At 44.3% G+C, this 27141-nt stretch overlaps 1 protein-coding gene across 1 annotated transcript; it reads left to right on the forward strand.

Annotated features, from left to right (window-relative positions):
• The first annotated feature begins 11305 nt into the window (after positions 1–11305).
• On the forward strand, positions 11306–25886 carry LOC135527146 (synaptoporin-like). The gene is made up of 5 exons (XM_064955793.1): positions 11306–11329; positions 13254–13378; positions 19121–19319; positions 22901–23092; positions 25474–25886. Exons 1-5 carry the CDS (start codon positions 11306–11308, stop codon positions 25852–25854), a joined length of 921 nt encoding a protein of 306 aa, XP_064811865.1. The 3' UTR covers positions 25855–25886.
• Positions 25887–27141: the final 1255 nt, after the last annotated feature.

A 27141-nucleotide genomic window follows, 5' to 3' on the forward strand; every position in this document is an offset into this window, starting at 1 on the left:
AAAAAGAGAGAGTGCCATGATGTGGGATTCCATGAACGTGCTGCTATATAATGTTAAGACAATTTGGGAAATGAGAGTTTTTATTCATTCTTTCATATGTAATCCTCTGAAATTTCAAATAAAATCTGTCATCTTGTGATTTATGCTTTATTTGCAAACCCCGAATAAAATAAAATAAAATTCAGCTTATTGATGTTTCCTTTAGTGGGTAAGTTAGATCTTGACCAAAGTAATGGAACAATGCAGCAATGGGCTTACTACCAAGTACCAACAATCTTTTCTCCCAGCATGATCTCTACCCAGCTGGTCTTTAGAGGAAGGGGAGGCCAGTGCTCATTTGTTGTCTGCTAATTACTGTAATCATTATGTTGGACCGCCCATCTGCCCAACAGAAATACAGAACCGTTAATAAAAGTACTTTATGTTTCACAGGGGTGATGGTAAAAAGGTTAGTGGGTGTTTAATATAGTCCACCACCAAGGTTATAAAGGAATACTAGAACTAGAGACGCAGTATAAAGAGATGCAGTATGTATGTACAGTACCAGTCAAAAGTTTGGACAAACCTACTCATTCAAGGGTTTTTCTTTAATTTTACTATTTTCTACATTGCAAAATAATAGTGAAGACATCACAACTATGAAATAAACACATGCAGAATCAAATGTTAAACAAATCAAAATATATTCTATATTTTATATTTTTCTTTGCCTTGATGACAGCTTTGCGCGCTCTTGGCATTCTCTCAACCAACTTCATGAGGTAGTTACCTGAAATGCATTTCAATTAACATGTGTGCATTGTTGAAAGTTAATTTGTGGAAATTCTTTCCTTCTTAATGTGTTTGAGCCAATCGGTCGTGTTGTGACAAGGTAGGGGTGTTATACACAAGATAACCCTACTTGTTAAAATACCATATTATGGCAAGAACAGCTCAAATAAGAAAAGAGAAATGACAGTCCATTCTTACTTTAAGACTTGAAGGTCAGCCAAACCGGGAAAATGTCAAGAACTTTGAACGTTTCTTCAAGTGCAATTGCAAAAACCATCAAGCGCTATGATGAAACTGGCTCTCATGAGGACTGCCACATGAAAGGACGACCCAGAGTTATCTCTGCTGCAGAGGACAAGTTCATTAGAGTTACCAGTCTCAGAAATTGCAGCCCAAATAAATACTTCACAGAGTTTAATTAACAGACACATCTCAACATCAACTATTCAGAGGAGACTGCGTGAATAAGGCCTTCATGGTCAATTTGCTGCAGAGAAACCACTACTAACACCATGCCCAAACCGGACCTGCGCGTGCTCCCTTGTGCTTCATCGTGCACAAATTGATTTTGTCCCCCCACACCAAACACGATCACGACATGTAGGTTGAAATACCCTAGACAGGTCAAAAAACACATATACCTACCCTTGTCACCCTGACCAAAATAATACAGCAAACATAGATAACTAAGGTCAGGGCATGACAGTACAACCCCCCCCAAAGGTGCGGACTCCCGGCCGCAAACCTAAACATATATGGGAGGTTCTGGATGGGCATCTAACTTTGGTGGTGGCTCTGGCTCTGGACGCCGCCTCCCCTTCTTTACTCCGAGTCCGCTCTTGTAGCACCGACCCGTGGATCATCGTCAGCTCTGGAATGCAGATCCTCGCCGTAGCCCCCGGGCTGGGGACCCTCGCTGCGTGGATCATCGCCGGATGTTCTGGACTGGGGACGTCGCTGGAGACCCCGGACTGGGGACCATCGCTGGAGACCCCGGACTGGGGACCGTCGCTGGAGACCCCGGACTGGGTACCGTCGCTGGAGACCACGGACTGGGGACCATCGCTGTAGACCCCGGACTGGGGACCGTCGCTGGAGACCCCGGACTGTGGCCCGTCGTTGGAGGTTCCAGGCTGTGGCCCGTCGTTGGAGGTTTCAGACTGGGTACTGTCGCCGGACGCTCTGGACTGCCGAGGCGCACTGTAGGCCTGGTGCGTGGTGCCGGCACTGGTGGTACCGGGCTGGTGACACGCACCTCAGGGCGAGTGCGGGGAGCAAGAACAGGGCGTACTGGACCCTGGAGGCACACTGGAGGCCTCAGGGTGAGTGCGGGAAGAGGCACAGGATACACTGGACCGTGGAGACGCATTGGAGATCCAGAACATAGAGCTGGCTCAATACGTCCTGGCTGGATGACCATTCTAGCCTGGCAAATGCGAGGAGCTGGAATAGAGTGCACCGGGCTAGAATAGCGCACTGGAGACACTGTGCGCATCTCTAAATAACACGGTGCCTGACCAGTTACACGCTCCCCACGGTAAGCACGAGGAGTTGGCTCAGGTCTCCTACCTGACTCAGCCAATCTCCTCGTGTGCCCCCCTCAAAAAAAATCTTGGGGCTGCCTCTCGGGTTTCCGTGCTAGTCGTGTACCCTCATATCGTCACCATTCCTCCTGTGCTTTCTCCACCTGCTTCCATGGCAGGGTCTTGTCCCCTGCCATTACCTCCTCCCAGGTCCAGGATGTCCTCCACTCCTCTTTCTCCCAGGTCCACTCCTTTTTAGCACGCTGCTTGGTCCTTTTTTGGTGGGTTATTCTGTTACGTTCGTCGTAAGGAGGAGAACAAGGCGCAGCGTGATATGAATACATAATCTTTAATTAAACAAAGAATCACTAAACAAACTTACAAAATAACAAAACAAACATTAAGCTATATAATAATAACCCACAAAATACCCAATGAATATGGCTACCTAAATACGGTCCCCAATCAGAGACAATGATAAACAGCTGCCTCTGATTGTGAACCAATCTAGGCAACCATAGACATATATACCCCAAGATTAGAAAACAAATTAACATACAAAAACCCTAGACAGGACAAAAACACATGTACCACCCTCGTCACACCTTGACCTGACCAAAATAATACAGAAAACATAGATAACTAAGGTCAGGGTGTGACAATTATAGACATACTTCTCCCCATCTTAGCTACTACTGCTTCAATATGTTTTGAACATGACAGTTTACACTTTACTGTTACTCCAAGCAGTTTAGTCATCTCAGCTTGCTCAATTTCCACATAATTTATTACAAGATTTAGTTAAGGTTTAGAGTTTAGTGAGTGTTTTGTTCCAAATACAATGCTTTTAGTTTTAGAAATATTTAGGGCTAACTTATTCCTTGCCAACCACTCTGAAACTAACTGCAGCTGTAGCAGTAATTTCAGTCGCTGTAGTATCTGACGTGTATAGTCTTGAGTAATCCAACTACATAGAAACTCTGGCTTCACTCAAAGTCAGTGGCATGTCATTGGTAAAAATTGAAAAAAGGAAGGGGCCGGATGTCACGCCCTGGTCGAAATATATTATGTTTATTCTTCATTTATTCGGTCAGGCCAGGGTGTGACATGGGTTATTGTGGTGTGTTTTTGTCTTGGGGTTTTGTGGGATGTCTAGCGTTAGTCTATGGCTGCCTGAGGCGGTTCTCAATCAGAGTCAGGTGATTATCGTTGTCTCTGATTGGAAACCATATTTAGGCAGCCATATTCTTTGTGTGTTTCGTGGGTGATTGTCCTTAGTGTCCTTGTTCCTGTCTCTATGTTAGTTTACACTAGTATAGGCTGTTTCGGTTTTCGTTACGTTCTTTTTGTTTTTGTAGTATTTGTATTGATTCGTGTTTTACGTTTTTTCATTAAACATGGATCGCAATCTACACGCTGCATTTTGGTCCGACTCTCCTTCACCACATGAAAACCGTTACACCGGAACAGCTACCCTGGGGAATTCCTGATTCTAACTGGATTATTTGTGATATACTTCCATTAAAGAACACCCTCTGTGTTCTGTTATACAAGTAACTCTTTATCCACATTATAGCAGGAGGTGTAAAGCCATAACACATAAGTTTTTCCAGCAGCAGATTATGATCAATAATGTCAAAGCTGCACTGAAGTCAAACAAGAATGAGTGAATGAATGACAGTCATATAATATACTGTAATAGAAGTAAGGCCCATAAAAAAATATCCCCCCTCATCTTAAATGGCAACGACCGCCACTGGTGTCGTCCCTAACAAGATGTGTTAAAAATTACAACACGGTGATTGTTTGAATAGTAACTAAACACACGGATGTGTCAAAATATGTTTTGTTTATTTAAACACATTGTGTTGTTTTCCACTTAAATCCATTTTAAAATACTGTTAATAACTGGAAAGATGTGTATAAAAAATACATATTTATTCTACTGATTCATACAATTTATAGAGGGCAAAGAAGTTATACAATTTGTAACTGGGACTTAGGTCAAGATAGTCTCCTTGAAAACATGACAGCATATCCAATGGTCTGAAATTATTTATCCTAATCATTTCATACTCTTTTCTACCAAATAAGCGGGTGTCGAAATACATCACAAAATCCATCACAGTGGCAATTATAAGAAACACCTCTTCCTTTTAACATTCTGGAATGATGTGAACTATTTCTCCAAAAACACATTCACCTCTGTTGTCACAGTTCAGAGGGAGGAAACTTTGTTCTGTAAATCTGACTTCAAGCAGACAACCATAGTCCCTGTGCCCAAGGAATCGAAGGTAACCTGCCTAAATGATTACCGCCCTGTAGAACTCATGTCTGTAGCCATGAAGTGCTTTGAAAGGCTGGTCATGGCTCACATCAACACCATCCTCCCCGATACCCTAGACCCACTCCAATTCCCATTACGCCCCAACAGATCCAAAGATGATGCAATCTCAATCGCACTCCACACTGCCCTTTCACACCTGGGCAAAAGGTACACCCCCTTGAACTTTGCGACCTTTTGCCACATTTCAGGCTTCAAACATGAAGATATAAAACTGTATTCTTTTGTGAAGAATCAACAACAAGTGGGACACAATCATGAAGTGGAACGACATTTATTGGATATTTCAAACTTTTTGAACAAATCAAAAACTGAAAAATTGGGCGTGCAAAATTATTCAGCCCCCTTAAGTTAATATTTTGTAGCGCCACCTTTTGCTGTGATTACAGCTGTAAGTCGCTTGGGGTATGTCTATCTGTTTTGCACATCGAGAGACTGAACTTTTTTCCCATTCCTCCTTGCAAAACAGCTCGAGCTCAGTGAGGTTGGATGGAGAGCATTTGTGAACAGCAGTTTTCAGTTCTTTCCACAGATTCTCGATTGGATTCAGGTCTCCAAAGAGGCCAAATATTCTAATACATAATGTATTCTCAGTCAGTTACATTAAAGTATAGAAGTGTGTTCAAATGGGTGTCCCCTGTTGAGCTGGAATCATTAAGCCTGATTATTATTTATTTATTTTAACCTTAATTTGACGAGGCAAGTCAGTTAAGAGCAAATTCTTATTTACAATGATTGCCTACCCCGTCCAAACCCGGATGACGCTGGGATGCTGGGCCAATTGTGCGCCAACCAATGGGACTCCCAATCACGGCCGGATGTGGTACAGCATACGGATGTGATACAGCCTTTGCTGTTGATAACTATTTTTATTACTTTTCTCGAGCTTATCTTCATTAAACACATGTTGAACAGTTAGTTTGTCAGTCAAACAAAAAAATGCAAAATGTGTTAGCAGTCTGCTGTTTCCACATGCTTCAAGAGGGCCACCATTGTTCCTGTTCCCAAGAAAGCTAAGGTAACTGAGCTAAACGACTACCACCCCGTAGCACTCACTTCCGTCATCATGAAGTGCTTTGAGAGACTTGTCAAGGACCATATCACCTCCACCCTACCTGACACCCTAGACCCACTCCAATTTGCTTACCGCCCCAATAGGTCAACAGACGACGCAATCGCAACCACACTGCACACTGCCCTAACCCATCTGGACAAGAGGAATACCTATGTGAGACTGCTGTTCATCGACTACAGCTCAGCATTTAACACCATAGTACCCTCCAAACTCGTCATCAAGCTTGAGACCCTGGTTCTCGACCACGCCCTGTGCAACTGGGTACTGGACTTCCTGACGGGCCGCCCCCAGGTGGTGAGGGTAGGTAACAACATCTCCACCCTGCTGATCCTCAACACTGGGGCCCCACAAGGGTGTGTTCTGAGTCCTGTCCTGTACTCTCTGTTCACCCACGACTGAGTGGCCATGCACGCCTCCAACTCAATCATCAAGTTTGCAGACGACACTACAGTGGTAGGCTTGATTACCAACAACGACAAGATGGCCTACAGGGAGGAGGTGAGGGCCCTCGGAGTGTGGTGTCAGGAAAATAACCTCACATTCAACGTCAACAAAACAAAACAAAGGAGATGATTGTGGACTTCAGGAAACAGCAGAGGGAGCACCCCCCTATCCACATCGAAGGGACAGTAGTGGAGAGGGTAGTAAGTTTTAAGATCCTCGGCATACACATCACGGACAAACTGAATTGGTCCACCCACACAGACAGCGTGGTGAAGAAGGCGCAGCAGCGCAACCTCAGGAGGCTGAAGAAATTTGGCTTGTCACCAAAAGCACTCACAAACTTTTATAGATGCACAATCGAGAGCATCCTGTCAGGCTGTATCACCGCCTGGTAAGGCAACTGCTCCGCCCACAACCACAAGGCTCTCCAGAGGGTAGTGAGGTCTGCACAACGCATCACCGGGGGCAAACTACCTGCCCTCCAGGACACCTACACCACCCGATGTCACAGGAAGTCCTTAAAGATCATCAAGGACAACACCCACCCGAGCCACTGCCTGTTCACCCCGCTATCATCCAGAAGGTGAGGTCAGCACAGGTGCATCAAAGCAGGGACCGAGAGACTGAAAAACAGCTTCTATCTCAAGGCCATCAGACTGTTAAACAGCAACCACTAACATTGAGTGGCTGCTGCCAACATACTGACTCAACTCCAGCCACTGTATATACTGTACTTGATACCATCGAATGCATCTTGCCTATGTCGTTCTGTACCATCACTCATTCACATATTTTTGTGTACATATTCTTCATCCCTTTACACTTGTGTGTATAAGGTAGTTGTTGTGAAATTGTTAGGTTAGATTACTCGTTGGTTATTACTACATTGTCGGAACTAGAAGCACAAGCATTTCACTACACTCGCATTAACATCTGCTAACCATGTGTATGTGACAAATAACATTTGATTTGAAAAACAGTAAATGACAAGCAAGGTTGTCAGCTGTCGAGGAAAATGGTTCCATAGAGAAAATGGCTCTGACCTTTGATTTCGATCTCACTACCATGACTTTCAAGACGTCTAATGTCTGATAGTGGCTCCAATATTTTGCCAAACTCATAAACTTCTCTATCCTTAGAATTACAAGTGAATGTTTGTAAAGTAATAGTTCTACTCAGGAAGCAAGTTCCTCAAATAGAAATATACAGCCCCCATTTTGGTTTTAGAACCCCAAGGATTGGTTGTTGACAAATCATCATAGTACAATCATTGTATCCGCAAGGCATCTGGACAGCTACTGTACAATGGATGTGTTTCAAACTGTGCACCTGTCACGGAAACTTCCTCTAGGTCATTAGGATGCTGATTATCCCGCACACCTGTCACCATCATCAAGCGCACCAGCTCCTCATGATACTCACCTGGACTCCATCACCTCGTTTATTACTTTACCTATATCTGTCACTCCCCTTGGTTCTTTCCTCAGGTGTTGTTGACTCTGTTTTCATGTTGGTGCATTGTTTGTGTTTTGTGCTTATTCTTTTATTTATATATTTATTAAAACACTCACTCCCTGTACTTGCTTCCCGACTCTCAGCGCACATCGTTACAGCACCATCAATAGTCACCATTTTACCATCTACACGTATTATAGACTGCATATAGACCCTCTGCATTCTCTCATTGCTGAAGAGGAACTTGATGATAGAAATATACTGATGTGTCAGATGCTTATGTTACATTCTGGCTGTATCATCTTCGTGCCCAAGGAATATTTCTATGGGCTTCACAAGAGAGAGTTTCAGATAATTGTTTACACATTCTACATCAAAGCCTAAACAGCGACATGAACAGAAGTGTCTTGGCCGGTAGTTTCCACAATGTTAGTGGATGTTGTTGCCCTGTCTTGGTCAAAAGGTTCCTCCAAGATACCTTGGACATTGTACTTTAATTCAAGTTAATTCAAATCTTAGAAGGATCTCTATTTTGATGCTTTCGATAAGAATTGAAATTGTGATAAGTTCTGCGGCAACCATTTTGACAAAAAATAAGTGTAAAGTTCTGTTCATCGGACCTCTGAGATAAGGTATATGATAAGTCTCCTGACATTTCCAGACATTGCTTACATTTCGGACACACGTACTGTACATGGTAAGTTTAAGTTAAATTAAGACATATTGTCCAGCCTGGAACTAGCATACCTTAGGACATTGCATGGAGCTTGGCAATGATCTCCATGACCAGATACATTTCCACCAGAGATGGGCATGAAATAAACATACTCGAACAAAGAGAAAAAAGACTTGAGTTGTAAAGTGTATGCCAAGTTGCAAAACCAGTAAAGGCACACCAGCTAGGGTTGTTGGGTTATCTCTGATGTCTCAGAATTCTCATAGAGTGAAGGGATGCTCGTTCCAGGCTGGAAAACATTGACAAAATGTATTTAAAAATATATATATTTCACCTTTATTTAACCAGTTAGGCCAGTTGAGAACAAGTTCTCATTTACTGCGATCTGGCCAAGATAAAGCAAAGCAGTGTGAGCACTTTAAGTGCATTGAAGCAAAGCATTTCTAAACCGAGTGAACACAATATGAATGAGAAATGTCACAAAATGTCATTTCATCCCCTCCGCCGGTGGTCTGGGGGCAACACTTGGGTTGCGCTTCTGCATGTATCGTCTTTGGTCATCCTGAAGAGTCCTCCGGAGGTTCTTAAGTTTGAGGTTTATTAATCCATTGTTGGATGATGGATTGTAGAAGTGTTCCTGGACAAGGGTTGAACAAAGGGGCATAAATAATATGCTTTCATTGAACATTAGCACTTCACTATTAAAGCTGCAAAACTGCTATCAATGCGAATGATATATCTATACTAGCATTTCTATCTGAAATCTGTCTGGTTGTTTCAAAACTTACATGGGGCATGTTTAAATAAATCAATAAAGATGAAAACATGTTCTTAAATCTATATCAGTGTAAAACAGTGTAAAAGGGCTTCACATACAAATCCTTCATTCTGCCTCTGGGGGGATATGAACCCTCAGCAATAGGAAGACAGTGATCGTGTTCTTGGCCAGAGAGCTTGTCAGCACTAGATGCTGGGAAGAGTGAGAACACTGCAATTACCAAACCACTTCAGATGACCAATAATTAACATTTTACTGCAGTGGACTAAATCATGTTTACACAGAGTGTTTCTCGGGAGTCTTCAACCAATCTACTTTGAAACAAAAGTAGAGACCTCACACACAAGGTTATGGGCTTAAACAAAGAAGACACCTGTACCATGTCCAATATGGAGTTGAAATGTATTCAATTTGAGTTTGAGTTTGCATCCCAATATTACACTTTGGATACATGACAGAAGATTGAAATATAACAAAACCGTTTGACATAGAAAAACAGGATTTTGGGCTTTTTAAAATTTGTATAATGTTGATTAATTATGAAATTATGAAAAGCATTAATAACATTTCATCTATGAGGCCACTACTGCAGGAAAGGGGTGCCACGCCCTGACCTTAGAGATCCTTTTTATGTCTCTATTTTGGTTTGGTCAGGGCGTGAGTTGGGGTGGGCATTCTATGTTTTGTGTTCTATGTTTTCTATTTCTTTGTGTTTGGCCGGGTATGGTTCTCAATCAGGGACAGCATTCTATCGTTGTCTCTGATTGGGAACCATACTTTGGCACCCTTTTTCCCACCTGTGGGTGTGGGAAGTTGTCTTTGTTTGTAGCACTGTAGCCCTTAGACTTCACGCTCGGTTTTGTATAGTTATTGTTTTTGTCAGCGTCATCCGAAATAAAGGAATATGTACGCTCACGACACTGCACTTTGGTCCTCCTCATTCAACGATCGTGACAAGGGGTCTATCCTCCAGACCACACAACTTGCTGGCTCCAGGTGGTGGGGTTGGTGGAGACGAGGCCACGAAGAGCCGTCTCCAGGTCCTGATTGGCCCGCTCCGACTGGCCGTCAGATTGGGGACCAAATCAGGTCCATGGATCCAGGGGAAGCCCATGCCCAAGCTTTTGGACTTGGTGGGAAGAAATGTAATCAGTTGCGGCCTACACTTTGGCCAGCCCTGAAATCTGATAATCTGCCAATATCCTTGGGGTCTTCCTTTAAATCAGTGCTTTATGAACAGCATCATCCAACAATTTTTGTTGTATTTTTTATATTCCATCATCTTAGAAATGCAAGAGAAATGCAAGCGAAAATTTGGTGGTAAACAGCCGGAAACTCCTGAAACCTATAGCAGTAGCCATTGCACAGATCGAGGGGGACAATGTCATCCTGTCTGATGTTCAGACTCTGCTTGCAGATGTAAGATAAGAAATTCGTACTGCCCTGCCCACTTCGCTGTTGCTCCAAGCAGAGGAAACATGTTAATCACTATTATTGCACGCAGAGTGAGTCCATGCAACTTATGTGATTTATTAAGCATATTTCTACTCCTGAACTTATTTAGGCTTGCCATAACAAAGGGGTTGAATACTTATTGACTCAAGATATTTCAGTTTTTCATTTTAAATTAATGTATATTTATTTTTTAAGATAATTCCACTTTGACATTATGGGGTATTGTGTGTAGATCAGTGACACAAAATCTCAATCTAATCCATTTTAAATCCAGGCTGTAACACAACAAAATTTGGCAAAAGTAAAGGGGTGTGAATACTTTCTGAAGGCACTCTATCCCTGTCTCTGCTGAATCTATGGGTGGAAATCTCCTAAGTGAATCCTCATACTTTTACAGATCTGTCTATCTGTTATCTACAAGTGTCTGGTAGGTAGGTCTGTCCTCGAAGAGAGGAGCAGAAACACCAAGTTACACTACAGACACTCTCTACACGACATCCTCTTCTCTCTCCCCCCAACACCTACCCCAACCTCAGATAGCTCGCTTTGCTCTCTCCTCTCCTCACTTCCGATATCTGGTCTCTGCTCTCCCCAATCTCCGGGCAACCTCTGCACTCTGCTATCTCTCTCTGCTATCTCTCTCTCTCTCTCTCTTTCTCTCTCTCTCTCTCTCTCTCTCTGCTTTCTGTCTTTGTGCCATCTACATCAGTGACAGTACAACAGTATGAGGAGAAAGCTGCTAACACCATCTTGTGGAGTAGAACTTGTTCACTTTGCTTTTTAAATGTGTATGGTCATATTTGCTCCGGTAAGTTGTTGTTTCTTTCATATTTGGACTGTGGCTAATTGATTTTCATTAGTAAGTACATTCCTGGTTAAACAATATAATAGAGCATTACAATTATCCAGTTATGAAGTATGGATGTGCTCTATGGTAGGCTAGGGATAAATAGTTTTTTTCATATCCAATTTAGTTTGTAAGGAATAATATTTATGTTTAGTGGGAATGTTATCAAATGTTGTTTCCATTGGAGTCTTTTGGTGTGTGTGTGTGTGTGTGTGTGTGTGCGTGCGTGCGTGCGTGTGCGTGTGCGTGTGTGTGTGTGGCATGTACAGTATTCCAACAGGTTGAGTCACTCTGCCCACCCTCTAACCCACAGTAGGCGATCCTCTGTTTGCAGTCAGCCCATTTCTAAATTATTCAGTTGTTTTTATAATGCTGTTTTCAAGGAAATCAATCAAACCCAAACCCAAACCTTGATCATCAGTCTGCTTAATAGATATGGTACCAAGATTAGGGGCTCGATTAAATACGCAATGCTGAAGTTCAGTGTTATAGCACAATTAAAATTGAAAGGTAATTTTTCGATTGAGCCAACATATCCAGTGTTTACCGTAAATGCAGTTTCTGATAACATTGCCTTTAAATGTCTATCACTCTACAATGCATATCTTCAGTGCTACGGATTAAATTGACGCTAGCTTTCATCTATCACCTCTCTCTCTAATGTCAATAATGATCAGAATAATTTAGAAAGAATCCTTATCCATTTGAATATTAATGAGTGAATGACCAAGGGGTTTGCAGACAATCACTGACTTATAATTATAGCCACACATACTTAATTAGATGGGGTCTCCTGGCTGTATGTTATCCCTTTAAGGAACTCTCTCTGTCTATGTCTCTGTCTCTGTCCTGCTCTTTCTCTCTCTCTGTCTCTGTTTCTGTCTTGTTCTCTCTCTCTCTCTGTCTCTGTCTCTATCCCTGTCACCGTCAATCTCTCTATTTCTAAAAGATAAACAAACCCACACAAAGAAACACAACAAACAAACACAACATTTCATCAGAGAGATGAGTTGTGTCGTCTTTCTAAATTATGGTAAAGGCTAAAGATTATGGACAATTACTTGCTGTGTGTGTCCATGCACGGGCGTGGGAGTGCTAGGTCTTGATTAGAATTGACCAATGCTTCAGTCCTTTCACAGGAATCAAAGGTAGATAACTGAAAGAGATTAGTGCCAGTAGCCTACAGTATCTGACTGCCTGCCATGCCCTCGGACGGTTCCTGATGAAATATGTATAACATGCTGACATCAGTCTCCCGGCCACTGACAGAAATTATAGACACATGATCCCTTTGAAAGATGTGCATGCCTCATAGACTCCCAATAGATGTATACGGAGATACAACATGCATTCACCTGTTTGCATTCATCAACAGCAGTTGAAGCTCTAACAAACTCAGAGTGACTGTTGCTTAATTAATAAACCTAAGTGATACTGGAAAGAGCAGGTTTTCTTTTCTTTAAGGATCGATGAACAGCTCCAAGTTGGCAAAAGCTAAATACAACCAACTGTATAACTCCATCCACCATATACTTTATCCATACCATATACCATGTTCCACATGAAAAATTCCCTAATTACTTTCACAGAGTCAGCCTTTGTCAGGATGTTGATGGTCCTCTGTGGCCCATTAATTCCAGCTGCTAGTCTAGCAGCTCTGTAGAGGGCCAGACAGGAGAGGTGTGACTAGGAGTAACTATGTGTACATTCCAAATGGTACCCTATTCCCTATGTAGTGCACTACTTTTTTTTTTACCAGGCCCAGGGCTCTGGTCAAAGGCTGTTTACTATGTAGGGAATAGGGTGACCATTTTGGGACATAGCCTATGTCTAGAATGCTCAATGGGTAGGAGTCTAATGAAGTATTTCATTTTTGTTTTCCCAGATTTTTGCCGTCTGTGCATTTGCAACATGTGGAGGGTACTCTGGTCACCTGCGGGTTAGAGTGGAATGTCTAGACAAGAGCCAGAGCAACCTCAGCATCACCGTAAACTTTGCCTATCCCTTCAGGTAACACATGCTGACATTTTTCCATAGTCTGACTACTATACTTTTACCCATTTTATTGTGGTTCATGGTCAACTTTCTCCAAAACAGGAATTCAGCAGAATTTACATTGAAGTGCACTACAGTCATGTGCAACCTGGAGCAGAAGGCTCATGCCATTATCACATGTACTTTCAGACTCATTGGTATGTCACATTGAGAGGCAAGTCACATTTACCTAGATTAACACGGTGACCACCCTGCTCGTGTCACGTGCGCGAGCGTTGCAAAATACGATACGTTATTCAATCAGTGCACCCACACTGATCGAGCTCGTCAACGAGCATCTGCGTACCCAGAACTTGGTTCTATTTGCGATGCTTGTGGCATGCTGGTATAAAGGATTTTGGAGACAGGTGCAGGAATATACAATAGGGGTTTTTAATACACCCAAAACAAACACGTATACAAAAACACTGGGCTGTACCCAAACAAAAGCGCGAGGGTAAACCTCATTGAATGACACTGGACGATACCCGTAATACACTATATACACTGCTAAAAAAATTAAGGGAACACTTAAACAACACAATGTAACTCCAAGTCAATCACACTTCTGTGAAATCAAACTGTCCCCTTAGGAAGCAACACTGATTGACAATACATTTCACATGCTGTTGTGCAAATGGAATAGACAACAGGTGGAAATTATAGGCAATTAGCAAGACACCCCCAATAAAGGAGTGGTTCTGCAGGTGGGGACCACAGACCACTTCTCAGTTCCTATGCTTCCTGGCTGATGTTTTGGTCACTTTTAAATGCTGGCGGTGCTTTCACTCTAGTGGTAGCATGAGACGGAGTCTACAACCCACACAAGTGGCTCAGGTAGTGCAGCTCATCCAGGATGGCACATCAATATGAGCTGTGGCAAGAAGGTTTGCTGTGTCTGTCAGCGTAGTGTCCAGAGCATGGAGGCGCTACCAGGAGATAGGCCAGTACATCAGGAGACGTGGAGGAGGCCGTAGGAGGGCAACAACCCAGCAGCAGGACCGCTACCTCCGCCTTTGTGCAAGGAGGAGCAGGAGGAGCACTGCCAGAGCCCTGCAAAATGATCTCCAGCATGCCACAAATGTGCATGTGTCTGCTCAAACGGTCAGAAACAGACTCCATGAGGGTGGTATGAGGGCCCGACGTCCACAGGTGGGGGTTGTGCTTACAGCCCAACACCGTGCAGGACGTTTTTCATTTGCCAGAGAACACCACGATTGGCAAATTCGCCACTGGCGCCCTGTGCTCTTCACAGATGAAAGCAGGTTCACACTGAGCACATGTGACAGACGTGACAGAGTCTGGAGACGCAGTGGAGAACGTTCTGCTGCCTGCAACATCCTCCAGCATGACCGGTTTGGCGGTGGGTCAGTCATGGTGTGGGGTGGCATTTCTTTGTGGGGCCGCACAGCCCTCCATGTGCTCGCCAGAGGTAGTCTGACTGCCATTAGGTACCGAGATGAGATCCTCAGACCCCTTGTGAGACCATATGCTGGTGCGGTTGGCCCTGGGTTGCTCCTAATGCAAGACAATGCTAGACCTCATGTGGCTGGAGTGTGTCAGCAATACCTGCAAGAGGAAGGCATTGATGCTATGGACTGGCCCGCCCGTTCCCTAGACCTGAATCCAATTGAGCACATTTGGGACATCATGTCCCACTCCATCCACCAACGCCACGTTGCACCACAGACTGTCCAGGAGTTGGGTTGATGCTTTAGTCCAGGTCTGGGAGGAGATCCCTCAGGAGACCATCCGCCACCTCATCAGGAGCATGCCCAGGCATTGTAGGGAGGTCATACAGGCACGTGGAGGCCACACACACTGCTGAGCCTAATTTTGACTTGTTTTAAGGACATTACATCAAAATTGGATCAGCCTGTAGTGTGGGTTTCCACTTTAATTTTGAGTGTGACTCCAAATCCAGACCTCCATGGGTTGATAAATTTGATTTCCATCGCTAATTTTTGTGTGATTTTGTTGTCAGCACATTCAACTATGAAAAGAAAAAAGTATTTAATAAGAATATTTCATTCATTCAGATCTAGGATGTGTTATTTTAGTGTTCCCTTTATTTTTTTGAACAGTGTATATATATAGCACTCAGCATAACAGCTGCACCAACGCATAGGTACTCGCACCAACGCATAGGTACTCACACCAATGCATAGGTACTCACACCACCAACAGACATGGGAACAATAACCGACAAAGACAGAAGGAACAAAGGACACATATATAACATACTAATCAGGGGAAATGGGAACCAGGTGTGTGTAATCAGACAAGACAGTCCGGGGTTGATGATAATGAATCATGTTCAGTGAAGCCTAGAAAGCAGGTGACCTCCGAAACTGGTGAACAGAATGAGCATCATAACCGGGGATCCGTGATAGCTTGACATGCTGCAAGTCCCGCCTCTCCCATCTCCTCATTGGTTTTTAGGAGCATAGACCTACGTGGGTGCTTGAAAGATGAACTGAGGTCAACACACCAATCTAGTTGGTAGTGGTAATCTATCTTTAATATTGGTTGCCAACCACCATGTCAAGTCCCAAGAAGAAGAGGATGCCTGAAGGAGGAGAGATTACTAGAAGCAAACTTTTACCCTTTTATGTGTGGATTAATTGTTCCAGGATATACTGTAGGCGTACTGTAGCCTACCCATACTGTGCATTCCAGGAAAAATAACGACCCAATGTTCATATCCCAAAGCAAATTAGCGAGCAACAGCAAGCTATCTAGCTAAATTGCCATTAATGTTTAATGTGTTTTGATCTGTCCCCAAATGAATATAGTTGGTTCAGAGTTTGCTTTGATATTTCAAAGCAAGGGCGTTTCCGGTCTAGGTATCATTGAATGTACGGTGCATGTGGGGATATAGCTTTGATGAGACAATGACAGTGTTGTCTGCCTGTGAATGTGTTTTGAAAAATAGTTGTGGTGGCTGAGTTTTATTTTCCATCTTTAAAAGATGGAAGAAAGAGAACAGCATTGAGTTGATGAAATATGGAGCTGTCAGACAGACTGTGGTGTCAGAGTCTTTGTCTGATCCCCAGAAATGATTCATGTTTCCACATTCAGTATCTCATGTGTATCTATCTACAGTACCTGCTCCCTTGAAAACTCTTAACCTTTTCAACTCCTGGGGCCTCATTTATCAACCGTGCATACATTTCTTAATAAATGATGGCGTATGTGGAGATTCTAGGATTTCTGTAACAAATTATTGGGATTTATCAAACTGTCGCTCGCAACATTATACGCATGTTTTCATTGATAAATCAGAGCCATAGTATATTTGTGTGCTCATGAACAAGCGCTAAAAACCCACCTTTTTTGGTAACAAAACTTCCTCATTTGCTGTATGATGTGGGAAATGTTAGAATTGGGCCATGTCAGATTTAGGTCTATATAATAAAAGTGTACATAGGCTATACATGCTGTTATGCAACCTCATTACCAATGGCAAATGCGTCGATTTTATCATTAGGCATACTCTTTAATGTTCATATTATACAACTATTATCATAATTCTCGTGTGTCAAACACCTCCATTTTACCCAAAATAGCAATATAACCATGTAATACAATTCTTCAACCACTTGAAGTTGTGCGTACGCTTGGTACAGTACATGGAGATATGCACACTTCCCCGTCAAAACTGGCACATGCAAGGTTTAGTCTTTGTGTGTGCAAGCACCTTTGATAAATTAGTCCCTTAGAGATCGGTGGAGAGATTTGTAATTGAGACTCCTGAGCATCATGCAGTGATTCTGAAGAGTACATACAGCTGAAGTCGGAAGTTTACATACACCTTAGCCAAATACATTTAAACTCATTTTTTTTTTTTTTTTTACAATCCCTGACATTTAATCCTAGTAGGTATTCCCTGTCTTAGGTCAGTTAGGATACCCACTTAATTTGAATAATGTGAAATGTCAGAATAATAGTAGAGAGAATTATTTATTTCAGATTTTATTTCTTTCATCACATTCCCAGTGGGTCAGAGGTTTACATACACTCAATTAGTATCTGGTAGCATTGCCTTTAAATTGTTTAACTTGGGTCAAATGTTTCAGGTACCCTTCCACAAGCTTCCCAAAATAAGTTGGGTGAATTTTGACCCATTCCTTCTGACAGAGCTGGTGTATCTGAGTCATGTTCGTAGTCCTCCTTGCCCGCACACACTTTTTCAGTTCTGCCCACATATTTTCTATAGGATTGAGGTCAGGGCTTTGTGAAGGCCACTCCAATACCTTGACGTTGTTGTCCTTAAGCCATTTTGCCACAACTTTGGAAGGATGCTTGGGGTCATTGTCCATTTGAAAGACCCATTTGCGACCAAGCTTTAACTTCCTGACTGATGTCTAGAGATGTCGCTTCAATATATCCACATAATAGATAGATGCCATCTATTTTGTGAAGTGTACCAGTCCCTCGTGCAGCAAAGAACCCCCACAACATGATGCTGCCACCCTCGTGCTTTTCATTTGAGATGGTGTTCTTCAGCTTGCAAGCCTCCCACTTTTTCCGAAAAAACATAATGATGGTCACTATGGCCAAACAGTTCTGTTTTTGTTTAATCAGACCAGAGGACATTTCTCCAAAAAGTATGATCTTTGTCCCCATGTGCAGTTGCAAACCGTAGTCTGGCTTTTTTATGGCGGTTTTGGAGCAGTGGCTTCTTCCTTGCTGAGCGGCCTTTCAGGTTATGTCGATATAGGACTCGTTTTACTGTGGCTATAGATACTTTTGTATCTGTTTCCTCCAGCATCTTCACGAGTTCCTTTGCTGTTTTTCTGGGATTGATTTGCACTTTTCGCACCAAAGTACGTTCATCTCTAGGGGACAAAACACGTATCCTTCCTGAGCGGTATGACGGCTGCGTGGTCCCATGGTGTTCATACTTGTGTACTATTGTTTGTACAGATGAACGTGGTACCTTGAGGTGTTTGGAAATTCCTCCCAAGGATGAACCAGACTTGCAGAGGTCTACAATTTAAATTCTGAGGCCTTGGCTGATTTCTTTTGATTTTCCCATGATGTCAAGGAACGAGGCACTGAGTTTGAAGGTAGGCCTTGAAATACATCCACAGATACACCTCCAATTGACTCAAATGATGTCAAATAGCCTATCAGAAGCTTCTAAAGCCATGACATCATTTTCTGGAATATTCCAAGCTGTTTAAACGCACAATCAACTTAGTGTATGTAAACTTCTGACCAACTGGAATTGGGATACAGTGAATTCTAAGTGAAATAATCTGTCTGTAAACAATTGTTGGAAAAAGTACTTGTGTCATGCACAAAGTAGATGTCCTAACCAACTTTGTTAACAAGAAATGTGTGGGGTGGTTGAAAAATGAGTTTTAATGACTCCAACCTAAGTGTATGTAACCTTCCGACTTCAACAGTATACCCCAATCTCCTTAGATGAGTATTCTTTCTCCCCCTCTTCCCCTTTCTCTTCTCCCTCCCTCCCCCTCCCAAAGCCTGTCAGATCAGGTCAGGTGCCATTGCTAATGGAAGGATTTCCCCCCCAATGTAATAAAATCAATGTTGTAACATCTTTGTTGTTGTAATATCACAAACGGATGTGGCAGTTTCACTGCTATGGATTCATGCTTGAAAGGTTTAAATTGCCTACACTGTGATCAGAGCCTTGCGTTACTCAATAAAATTCTCTGTGACCATGTCCTTGTTCCTGTCATCTGATAGGTTACAGCAGGTCTATTTCAAGCCCACGTTGTGTGAGGGGAACAGACAGGAGACCATCTTCATGGTAGGCGACTACTCCTCCTCAGCTCAGTTCTTCGTGACCGTGGCAGTTGTTGCCTTCCTCTACTCTCTGCTGGCCACCGTGGTGTACATCTACTACCAGAACAAGTACCGCGAGGGTAACAGAGGGCCACTGGTGGTGAGTTGATTTACTAACCAAGAGCTGCCTTTGATTCATTCATGCCATGGGATTTGTATAATTTGCATGTGTATTAATTGAGATACAATAAATTGAAAAATTTACAGGACTGTTGCTTAGCATATAAAGAAATGTGATTCAAGATTATTACCTATAAAAGGTGTGGTACATTATTGCATTCTTTAAATAGCAGTTACAGGACAGGAGAAAAAGGGCTGTGAGACATAGGTTTAATCACAGACACATAAAAAGTGGAATGTATATGGAGGGTACGGCGCAACAGAAGATGAACAGCAGAGGGGCTAATGATCTTGGAGATGGGGAAAGGGCCGATAAAGCGGGGGGAAAGTTTGAGGGACTCCATGAGTGAACAGCCATACCCTCTGCCCGAGACTATACCGGGGAGCCGGGGTCCGGTATAGCCTGTCGTCAATACCTGGACATGGTCTTGAGAAGGGTCGACCGGGCTCTCTTCCAGATACAGCAGCAGTGGAGGACAAACATCTGGACCGAGGGTATGCCGACCTCTTCCTCTTGTTCCGGGAAGAGCAGGGGCTGATACCCCAGGGAACACTCGAAAGGCGAGAGCCCAGTGGAAGAGCAGGGGAGGATGCTGCGGGCGTATTCAACCCACACGAGTTGCTGGCTCCAGGTGGTGCGGTTGGCGGAGACAAGGCAGCGAAGAGTCACCTCCAGGTCTTGATTGGTTCGCTTCGACTGAGCCCGAAGGATAGACTGGCTAACGACCCGAACCGGGACGAGAACTGAGGACCCCGGTCGGAGACCGTGTGCACTGGGACTCCATGGATCTGGAAGACCTGCTGCACCATGAGCTGGGCCATCTCTTTGGCAGAGGGTAGTTTGGGAGAGGAATGAAGTGGGTGGCTTTGGAAAACCGACCCACTACTGTCAGGATGGCGGTGTTGCCATCAAACGGGGGAAGACCCGCGACGAAGTCCAGTGATATGGGACTGTGAGGGACATGTGAGGGACATGCAGTTGTTGAAGGAGACCAGCCAGAGCTTGCAGAGGAGTGCAGGCAGCGGGGAACGCGGAGACATCCAGGACTATGGTAGGCCACCAAAATCATTGTCGCACAAAGGCCAGGGTTCGACGGGAGCAGACAGCGTCAGGTACAAACATCCAGTTATCTGTGCCACCCCCCAGGATTCGGCTGGGAATGCTGTGCCTCACGGATCTGCTTCCCTATTATTTCCCAGCTAAGTGCCATCGTCAGACAGGAGGTAGGAAGGATGGTCTTGGGGTCTGAGAGTGTAGCCACAGGGCTATAGCGGTGTGACAGCACATCCGGCTTGATATTCTTGGATCCTGGTCGGTGTTAAACCGGGTGAAAAGCAGGGCCCACCTAGCTTGCCTGGAATTGAGATGCTTGGCGGTGTGGAGGTATTCCAGGTTTTTGTGGTCCGTTCACACAATGAATGGATGTTCCACCCCATACAACCAGCATCTCCTCTTCTCCAATGTCATCTTCACCGCGAGAAGCTCATGATTCCACATATTGTAGTTCCTCTCCGTGGAATTGAGGTGATGGGAGAAGAAGGCGCAGGGATGAAACTTGAGGTCCAGGGCAGAACGCTGGGACAAGACAGCTCAAACTCCGACATCCGAAGCATGAAACTCCACCAAGAACTGATGGGACGGGTCAGGATGAAACAATATGGGAGCAGTGGTGAAGTGGTGCTTGAGGGCCCGGAACACCCGGTCAGAAGCTGGGTACCGTATACCCTGACCTTACACCCTGATGAAGGCAGCTTGTCTGTTAAAATGTTGGATATCAGGTTATTAAATTATTGCATCTGAGCTCCTCGAGTGTGAGCTCCTAGAGTGCTCTCCTTTTCTTTTTCAAGTGTTCTACTCTGCTAGCCAGCACCCCGCCTAAACAGGTGTGCATTTCTTTCGCATCCAGATTACCATGTGAACTGAACCTTGGGAGAAATAAGTGCAGACAGGGGGAAGCCAGGGTCTCCGGACCCGAAGGAGAGTGGAAGGAGGAAGTGAAGTGACCCGGACCTTACTGAAAACCTCCTGGAAGACCTGGTAATTCGCTGAGAATGGCGGAGAGGTCTGGGGCAACTTCCAAGCCCACAGGAAGACGTCCTGGGGCAGGCTGTGCTGACTTCAGACAATGGCCATGGCTCCAGTCCATAATGGCTCCAGCAGTCCAGTCTATGAGGGGATTGTGTCGCTGGAGACAAGCTAGCCCCAATACCATGGGAACCTGAGGAGACTTAATCAGCATAAATTGAATTGCCTCACTGTGTTTGCCTGAAAATGGTAGGTTGATGGGAGTGGTATTATGAGTGACCCGGCATATAGAGTGCCTGTCCAGCACTCTAACGTCCACAGGAATGGAGAAGGGCTGAGTGGGGATGCCCAGCTCGGATGCCAGGGTAGCATTCAAAAAACTCTCATCTGTCCCAGAGTCGATGAGTACACGGAGAGATTTGGACTGGTTCCCCAACAGCAGGATGGCATGTAAAGGTTTACGAGTAAGGGGAGAGGAAAAGTTCTCCTCATGGCCCACCAGAGTACTCGTCCCTTCTTGATGAGCCTGGGTTTTTAATGGGCAGGTAGCTACGAAATGTCCCCTAGCTCCGCAATTTAGACAGCTCTGTGTGTGGAGTCAGAGTACGCACTCAGCCGGAGTCAAGCTATTCCTGCCCAGGTGCATGGACTCCGAAGTAGACTAGGCGGCAGCCCTTGGTGATTCCCAAGAGAACTCGGATGACGTCGGGTTCACTCAGACACGTAGACTTCGGGGGTCTCCGGGATTCCTCAGAGGCGAGGTGGGAATCAAGGGTGAACAAGCGTGACAGGGCAGACTCCCTCTCCCTCCCACATTCTCAAAGCCGCCCATCAATCCGGATGGTCAATGCTATGAGGGAATCAAGGAACATGGGCAGCTCCAGGTCTGTGAGCACATCTTTGATCACCTCCGAATGTTTCCGGGTTCCAGGCACTCTCAGCCACCAACGTGCAAAAATCCACTGCGTAGTCTGCCGCACTATGGGAATCTTGACCAAGCTGGAGCAGTGTACGAGCAGCCTCTCCCGGACAATGGAGAATCAAACACCTTCCAAACTTCTGCCACAAACTCCTCCAGATTGAGGCAGATGGCGGACTGTTGCTATCACACCGCCATAGCCCAAGCAAGTGCCTTCCCGGACATCAGCGTTATGAGGTACACTATCCTCGAGCAGTCCGAGGGGAACAAAGAAGGCTGCAGCTCAGAAATGAAGGAGCACTGGGAGAGAAAAGTCTGGCAGTTTCCAGAATCTCCTGCATAGCGCTCCAAAGGAGGTAAGCGTGGTTCTCGGGACACTAGTGTAGGCTGGGGGATTACTGTTGTGACCCGATGCCCAGTAGGTAATCCACGGCATTGCTCCAGCAATGTATTGAACGCCAGGGTATGGATTCCCTCCATACGACATTGCAGTAACCCCTCGTTTCTTCCAATGTCCCCTTAAATCTAATTTATAACTTCACCCTATCCTCTTCCTCAACTCTTACAATCTCATTACATCTGATAATAACATCCTCCGTGTCTCCCTCCTAAACAGGACTTTGTTGTGACTGTGCTCTTCGCCTTCATGTGGTTGGTGAGCTCCTGTGCCTGGGCCAAAGCTCTGTCTGATGTGAAGTCAGCCACAGATCCCACCCAGGTTCTCCTGCTCATTTCCGCCTGCAGACGCCCATCCAACCGGTGTTCAGCTTCCCACCACCCAGTCTGGTCTGAGCTCAACACGTCTGTGGTGAGTCATTGGATGCATCCCTAATGGCAACCTATTCTCTATATAGTGCTCTATTTTAGACCAGAGCTCTATGGGCCCTAGTCATAAGTAGTGCACCTTATATGGTAGGGGTATTCAACTCTTACCCTATGAGGTCCAGAGCCTCCTGGTTTAACTGTTCTACCTGTTAATTAATTGCACTCACCTGGTGTCCCAGGTCTAAATCAGTCCCTGATTTGAAGGGAACTATGATACAATGCACTGGAACTGGCTTCGAGGTCTAGAGTTGAGTTTGAGGGATATATGTAGTAGGGTCCATTTGGGACACATCCCTTATACTCTATGTGAAACATGAATGCTGATCAACGTTAGCTCCATTGACTTTTTTTAACTAGGTAGGCCAGTTGAGATCAAGTTCTCATTTACAACTGCGACCTGGCCAAGATAAAGCAAAACAGTGCGACAAAAACAACAACATAGAGTTACACATTGGATTAACAAACGCACAGTCAATAACACAATAGAAAATCTGTATACAGTGTGTGCAAATTAAGTAAGGAGGCAAGGCAATAAATAGGCCATAGTGGCGAAGTAATTACAATCTAGCAATTAACACTGGTGTGATAGATGTGCAGATGAGGATGTGCATTTCTAAATACTGATATAAATACTGGTGTGCAAAAGAGCAGAAAAAAAACAAATATGGGGATGAGGTAGGTAGTTGGTTGGATGGGCTATTTACAGATGGGCTGTGTACAGCTGCAGTGATCGGTAAGCTGATGCTTGTAGTTAGTTAGGGAGATATAAGTCTCCGACTTCAGTGATTTTTTCAATTCGTTCCACTCATTGGCAGCAGAGAACTGGAAGGAAAGGCGGCCGACGTAGGTGTTGGCTTTGGGGATGAGCAGTGAAATATACATGCTGCAGCGCATGCTACGGGTGGGTGTTGCTATGGTGACCAGTGAGCTGAGATAAGGTGGAGCTTTACCTAGCAAAGACTTATAGATGACCTGGAGCCAGTGGGTTTGGCAACAAATACGTAGCGAGGACCAGCCAACGAGAGCATACAGGTCGCAATGGTGGGTAGTATATGGGGCTTTGGTGACAAAACGGATGGCACAGTGATAGACTGCATCCAATTTGCTGAGTAGAGTGTTGGAGGCTATTTTGTAAACGCCATCGCCGAAGTCAAGGATTGGCAGGATAGTCAGTTTTGCGAGGGTATGTTTGACAGCATGAGTGACGGAGGCCTTGTTGCGATACAGGAAGCCGATTCTAGATTTAACTTTGGATTGGAGATGCTTAATGTGAGTCTGGAAGGAGAGTTTACAGTCTAGCCAGACACCTACGTATTTATAGTTGTACACATATTCTAAGTCAGTATCGTCCAGAGTATTGATGCTAGGCGGGCAGGCAGGTGCGGGCAGAGATCGGTTGAAGAGCATGCATTTAGTTTGACTAGCGTTTAAGAGCAGTTGGAGGCCACGGGAGGAGTGTTGTATGGCATTGAAACTCGTTTGGAGGTTTGTTAACACAGTCTCCAAAGAAGGGCCAGATGTATACAGAATGGTGTTGTCTGCGTAAAGGTGGATCAAAGAATCAACGCAGCAAGAGCAACATCATTGATACAGTATATACAGAGAAAAGAGTCGGCCTGAGAATTGAAACCTGTGGCACCCCATACGGACTGCCAGAGGTCCGGACAACAGGTCCTTCGATTTGACACAGGGAACGCTATCTGAGAAGTTATTAGTGAACAAGGTGAGGCAGTCATTAGAGAAGGCTGTTGAGTCTGCCGATGAGAATGTGGTGATTGACAGAGTCGAAAGCCTTGGCCAGGTCAATGAAGACGGGTGCACAGTACTGTTTTTTATCGACAGTAGTTATGATATCGTTAAGGACCTTGAGCGTGGCTGAGGTGCACCCGTGACCAGCTCGGAAACCGAATTGCATAGCAGAGGAGGTACGGTGGGATTCGAGATGGTCAATGACCTGTGTGTTCACTTGGCTTTCGAAGACTTTAGAAAGGCAGGACAGGATAGATATAGGTCTGTAACAGTTTGGGTCTAGAGTGTCTCCAACCTTTGAAGAGGGGGATACCGCAGCCGCTTTCCAATCTTTACGAATCTCAGACGATACGAAAGAGGTCGATCATTTTAGGAAGAGATGGTCCAGATTGTCTAGCCCAGCTGATTTGTAGGGATCCAGATTCTGCAGCTCTTTCAGGACTTCAGGTCTTCAGTTCCGACAGGTGGTGTTTAACGGTTGTTGATTACGTTTTACATCATGTGTGCACACCAACCAAAATTCTTAGCAACCATTTGTTACATTTTCTGATTCTAAATCTGTCATTTTTATGTTTAGACCCAAACTAAACACCCTCTATCTATACCTCTATGCAGGCCTTTGGTTTTGTAAACTTTATCCTCTGGGCCGGCAACATCTGGTTTGTATTCAAAGAGACTGGCTGGTACAAGACTGGCCAGCGGTACCCGATGAGAAGCGCCTCTGAGAGACGGGCCAATGGGATGAGCCAACGACTCTGCAGCCAGAACAGTTTCGACCAATCAGGGGACAGCTTCTATCAACATCCATACAGGCAGGCTAGTTTTGACCTATCACGGGAGAGCTTTGGCCAACAGCACTACAGCCAGGGCAGCTTCAACCAATCAATGGGCAGCTTACGCTTGCCGCAGACTAGTCTAGGACAGCCAATCATCATCAGTCAGGGGGATGTCACCCCAAAAGGGCCTAATCCTATCATATTTGTCAATGATATTTAGATCACATTTCGTATACATTTTGCCCTCATCTACTTACCCTCACAAACTTGACTAGATCTGAAAATACTATTGTATATTGATACCTGACAATAAGGTATAGGTAGGTATAAGTCATGTAGATTTTCCGATGTGAAGTTTGTGAAGCGCCAGGAGGTTGTAATTATCTAAGGGTTGGAATATAAGAGGGAATAAGATGGTATAGTAAAAGGGAGGTAAGGGATATTTAGCCAGTGACTTATTAAGAGGAGATCGGAGTGAATTGGAGAATATATCAGAAATCGAAATGGAGTGAGAGAAGATTGTCTGTGTGAGTAGTGACTTTGCATTATATGTGGTGGCTGTCTTATGGAAGTGGTTTTCTTGGTGTGTTTAGTCTAGAACTTGGTGTGTTTTGTTTAGAACTTGGTGCACCGGTGCACAGGTGTTACCTGTGTTTCACTTGAGGTTCAATGATTCATGTTTTTACTTACAAATTGTTTTATGCTTCAGTAGGTTTGTGCTATTGAATTTAAAATTGCGGTGGGTACATTTGTTTGTGAACTGTATATTATATATACTCTAATTATACAATCTGATTCTTCAATTGATGCAGTGTGCTTGATTGGTGGTGGGTGGCTGTGCTGTGTGTTGATAGTGTTATGCGGTGATGCTCCACAGTCGTTCCACACATGTTGTATACTTGTTGTCATTTCTCAATGGTTTTAAAGTGATGTTGATATTTCACAGGGATCTTAATAATACTGACATTGAAGATGCACAAATAAAAAATTACATTGGCATTATCCAAATGGTTTGTTTCTGTGTGAATACTGTACACAACATTATGAAACTAAAGTCAAACCAGTCTGTCTGTCTCTATACAACAACCAACTACAAGGGCAGTTTATGAACACACCTATGCAGAATGTCCTATTTTAGGTGGAAACTTAGATCTGACATTCTAATGATATGGACACTTACTGCTGAACTCTAACTCTGAGCCCTGACAAACATGTGGTTTCCATATGTTTGATACCATTCCATTTATTCCATTCCAGCCATTACAATGATCCTGTCCTCCTATAGCTCCTCCGACCAGCCTCCACTGCTCTGAGCCCTGACTATCCAAATATATGAACACTTACAGCTCGACTGTAACTCTGTGCTCTGAATACACGGTCTATCCCACAGGTGAAAGGTGCTCTGATATTCTGCTGTCCTATCACAGTGATCAGATCAGATCTACCTGAGAGCTGTTACCATGGCAATGCAGGTATGGTACAATAGGTGAGAGCTGTCATCCTGTTC

The sequence above is a fragment of the Oncorhynchus masou genome, chromosome 5 (assembly GCF_036934945.1).
Source record: "Oncorhynchus masou masou isolate Uvic2021 chromosome 5, UVic_Omas_1.1, whole genome shotgun sequence".
Lineage (NCBI taxonomy): Eukaryota > Metazoa > Chordata > Actinopteri > Salmoniformes > Salmonidae > Oncorhynchus > Oncorhynchus masou.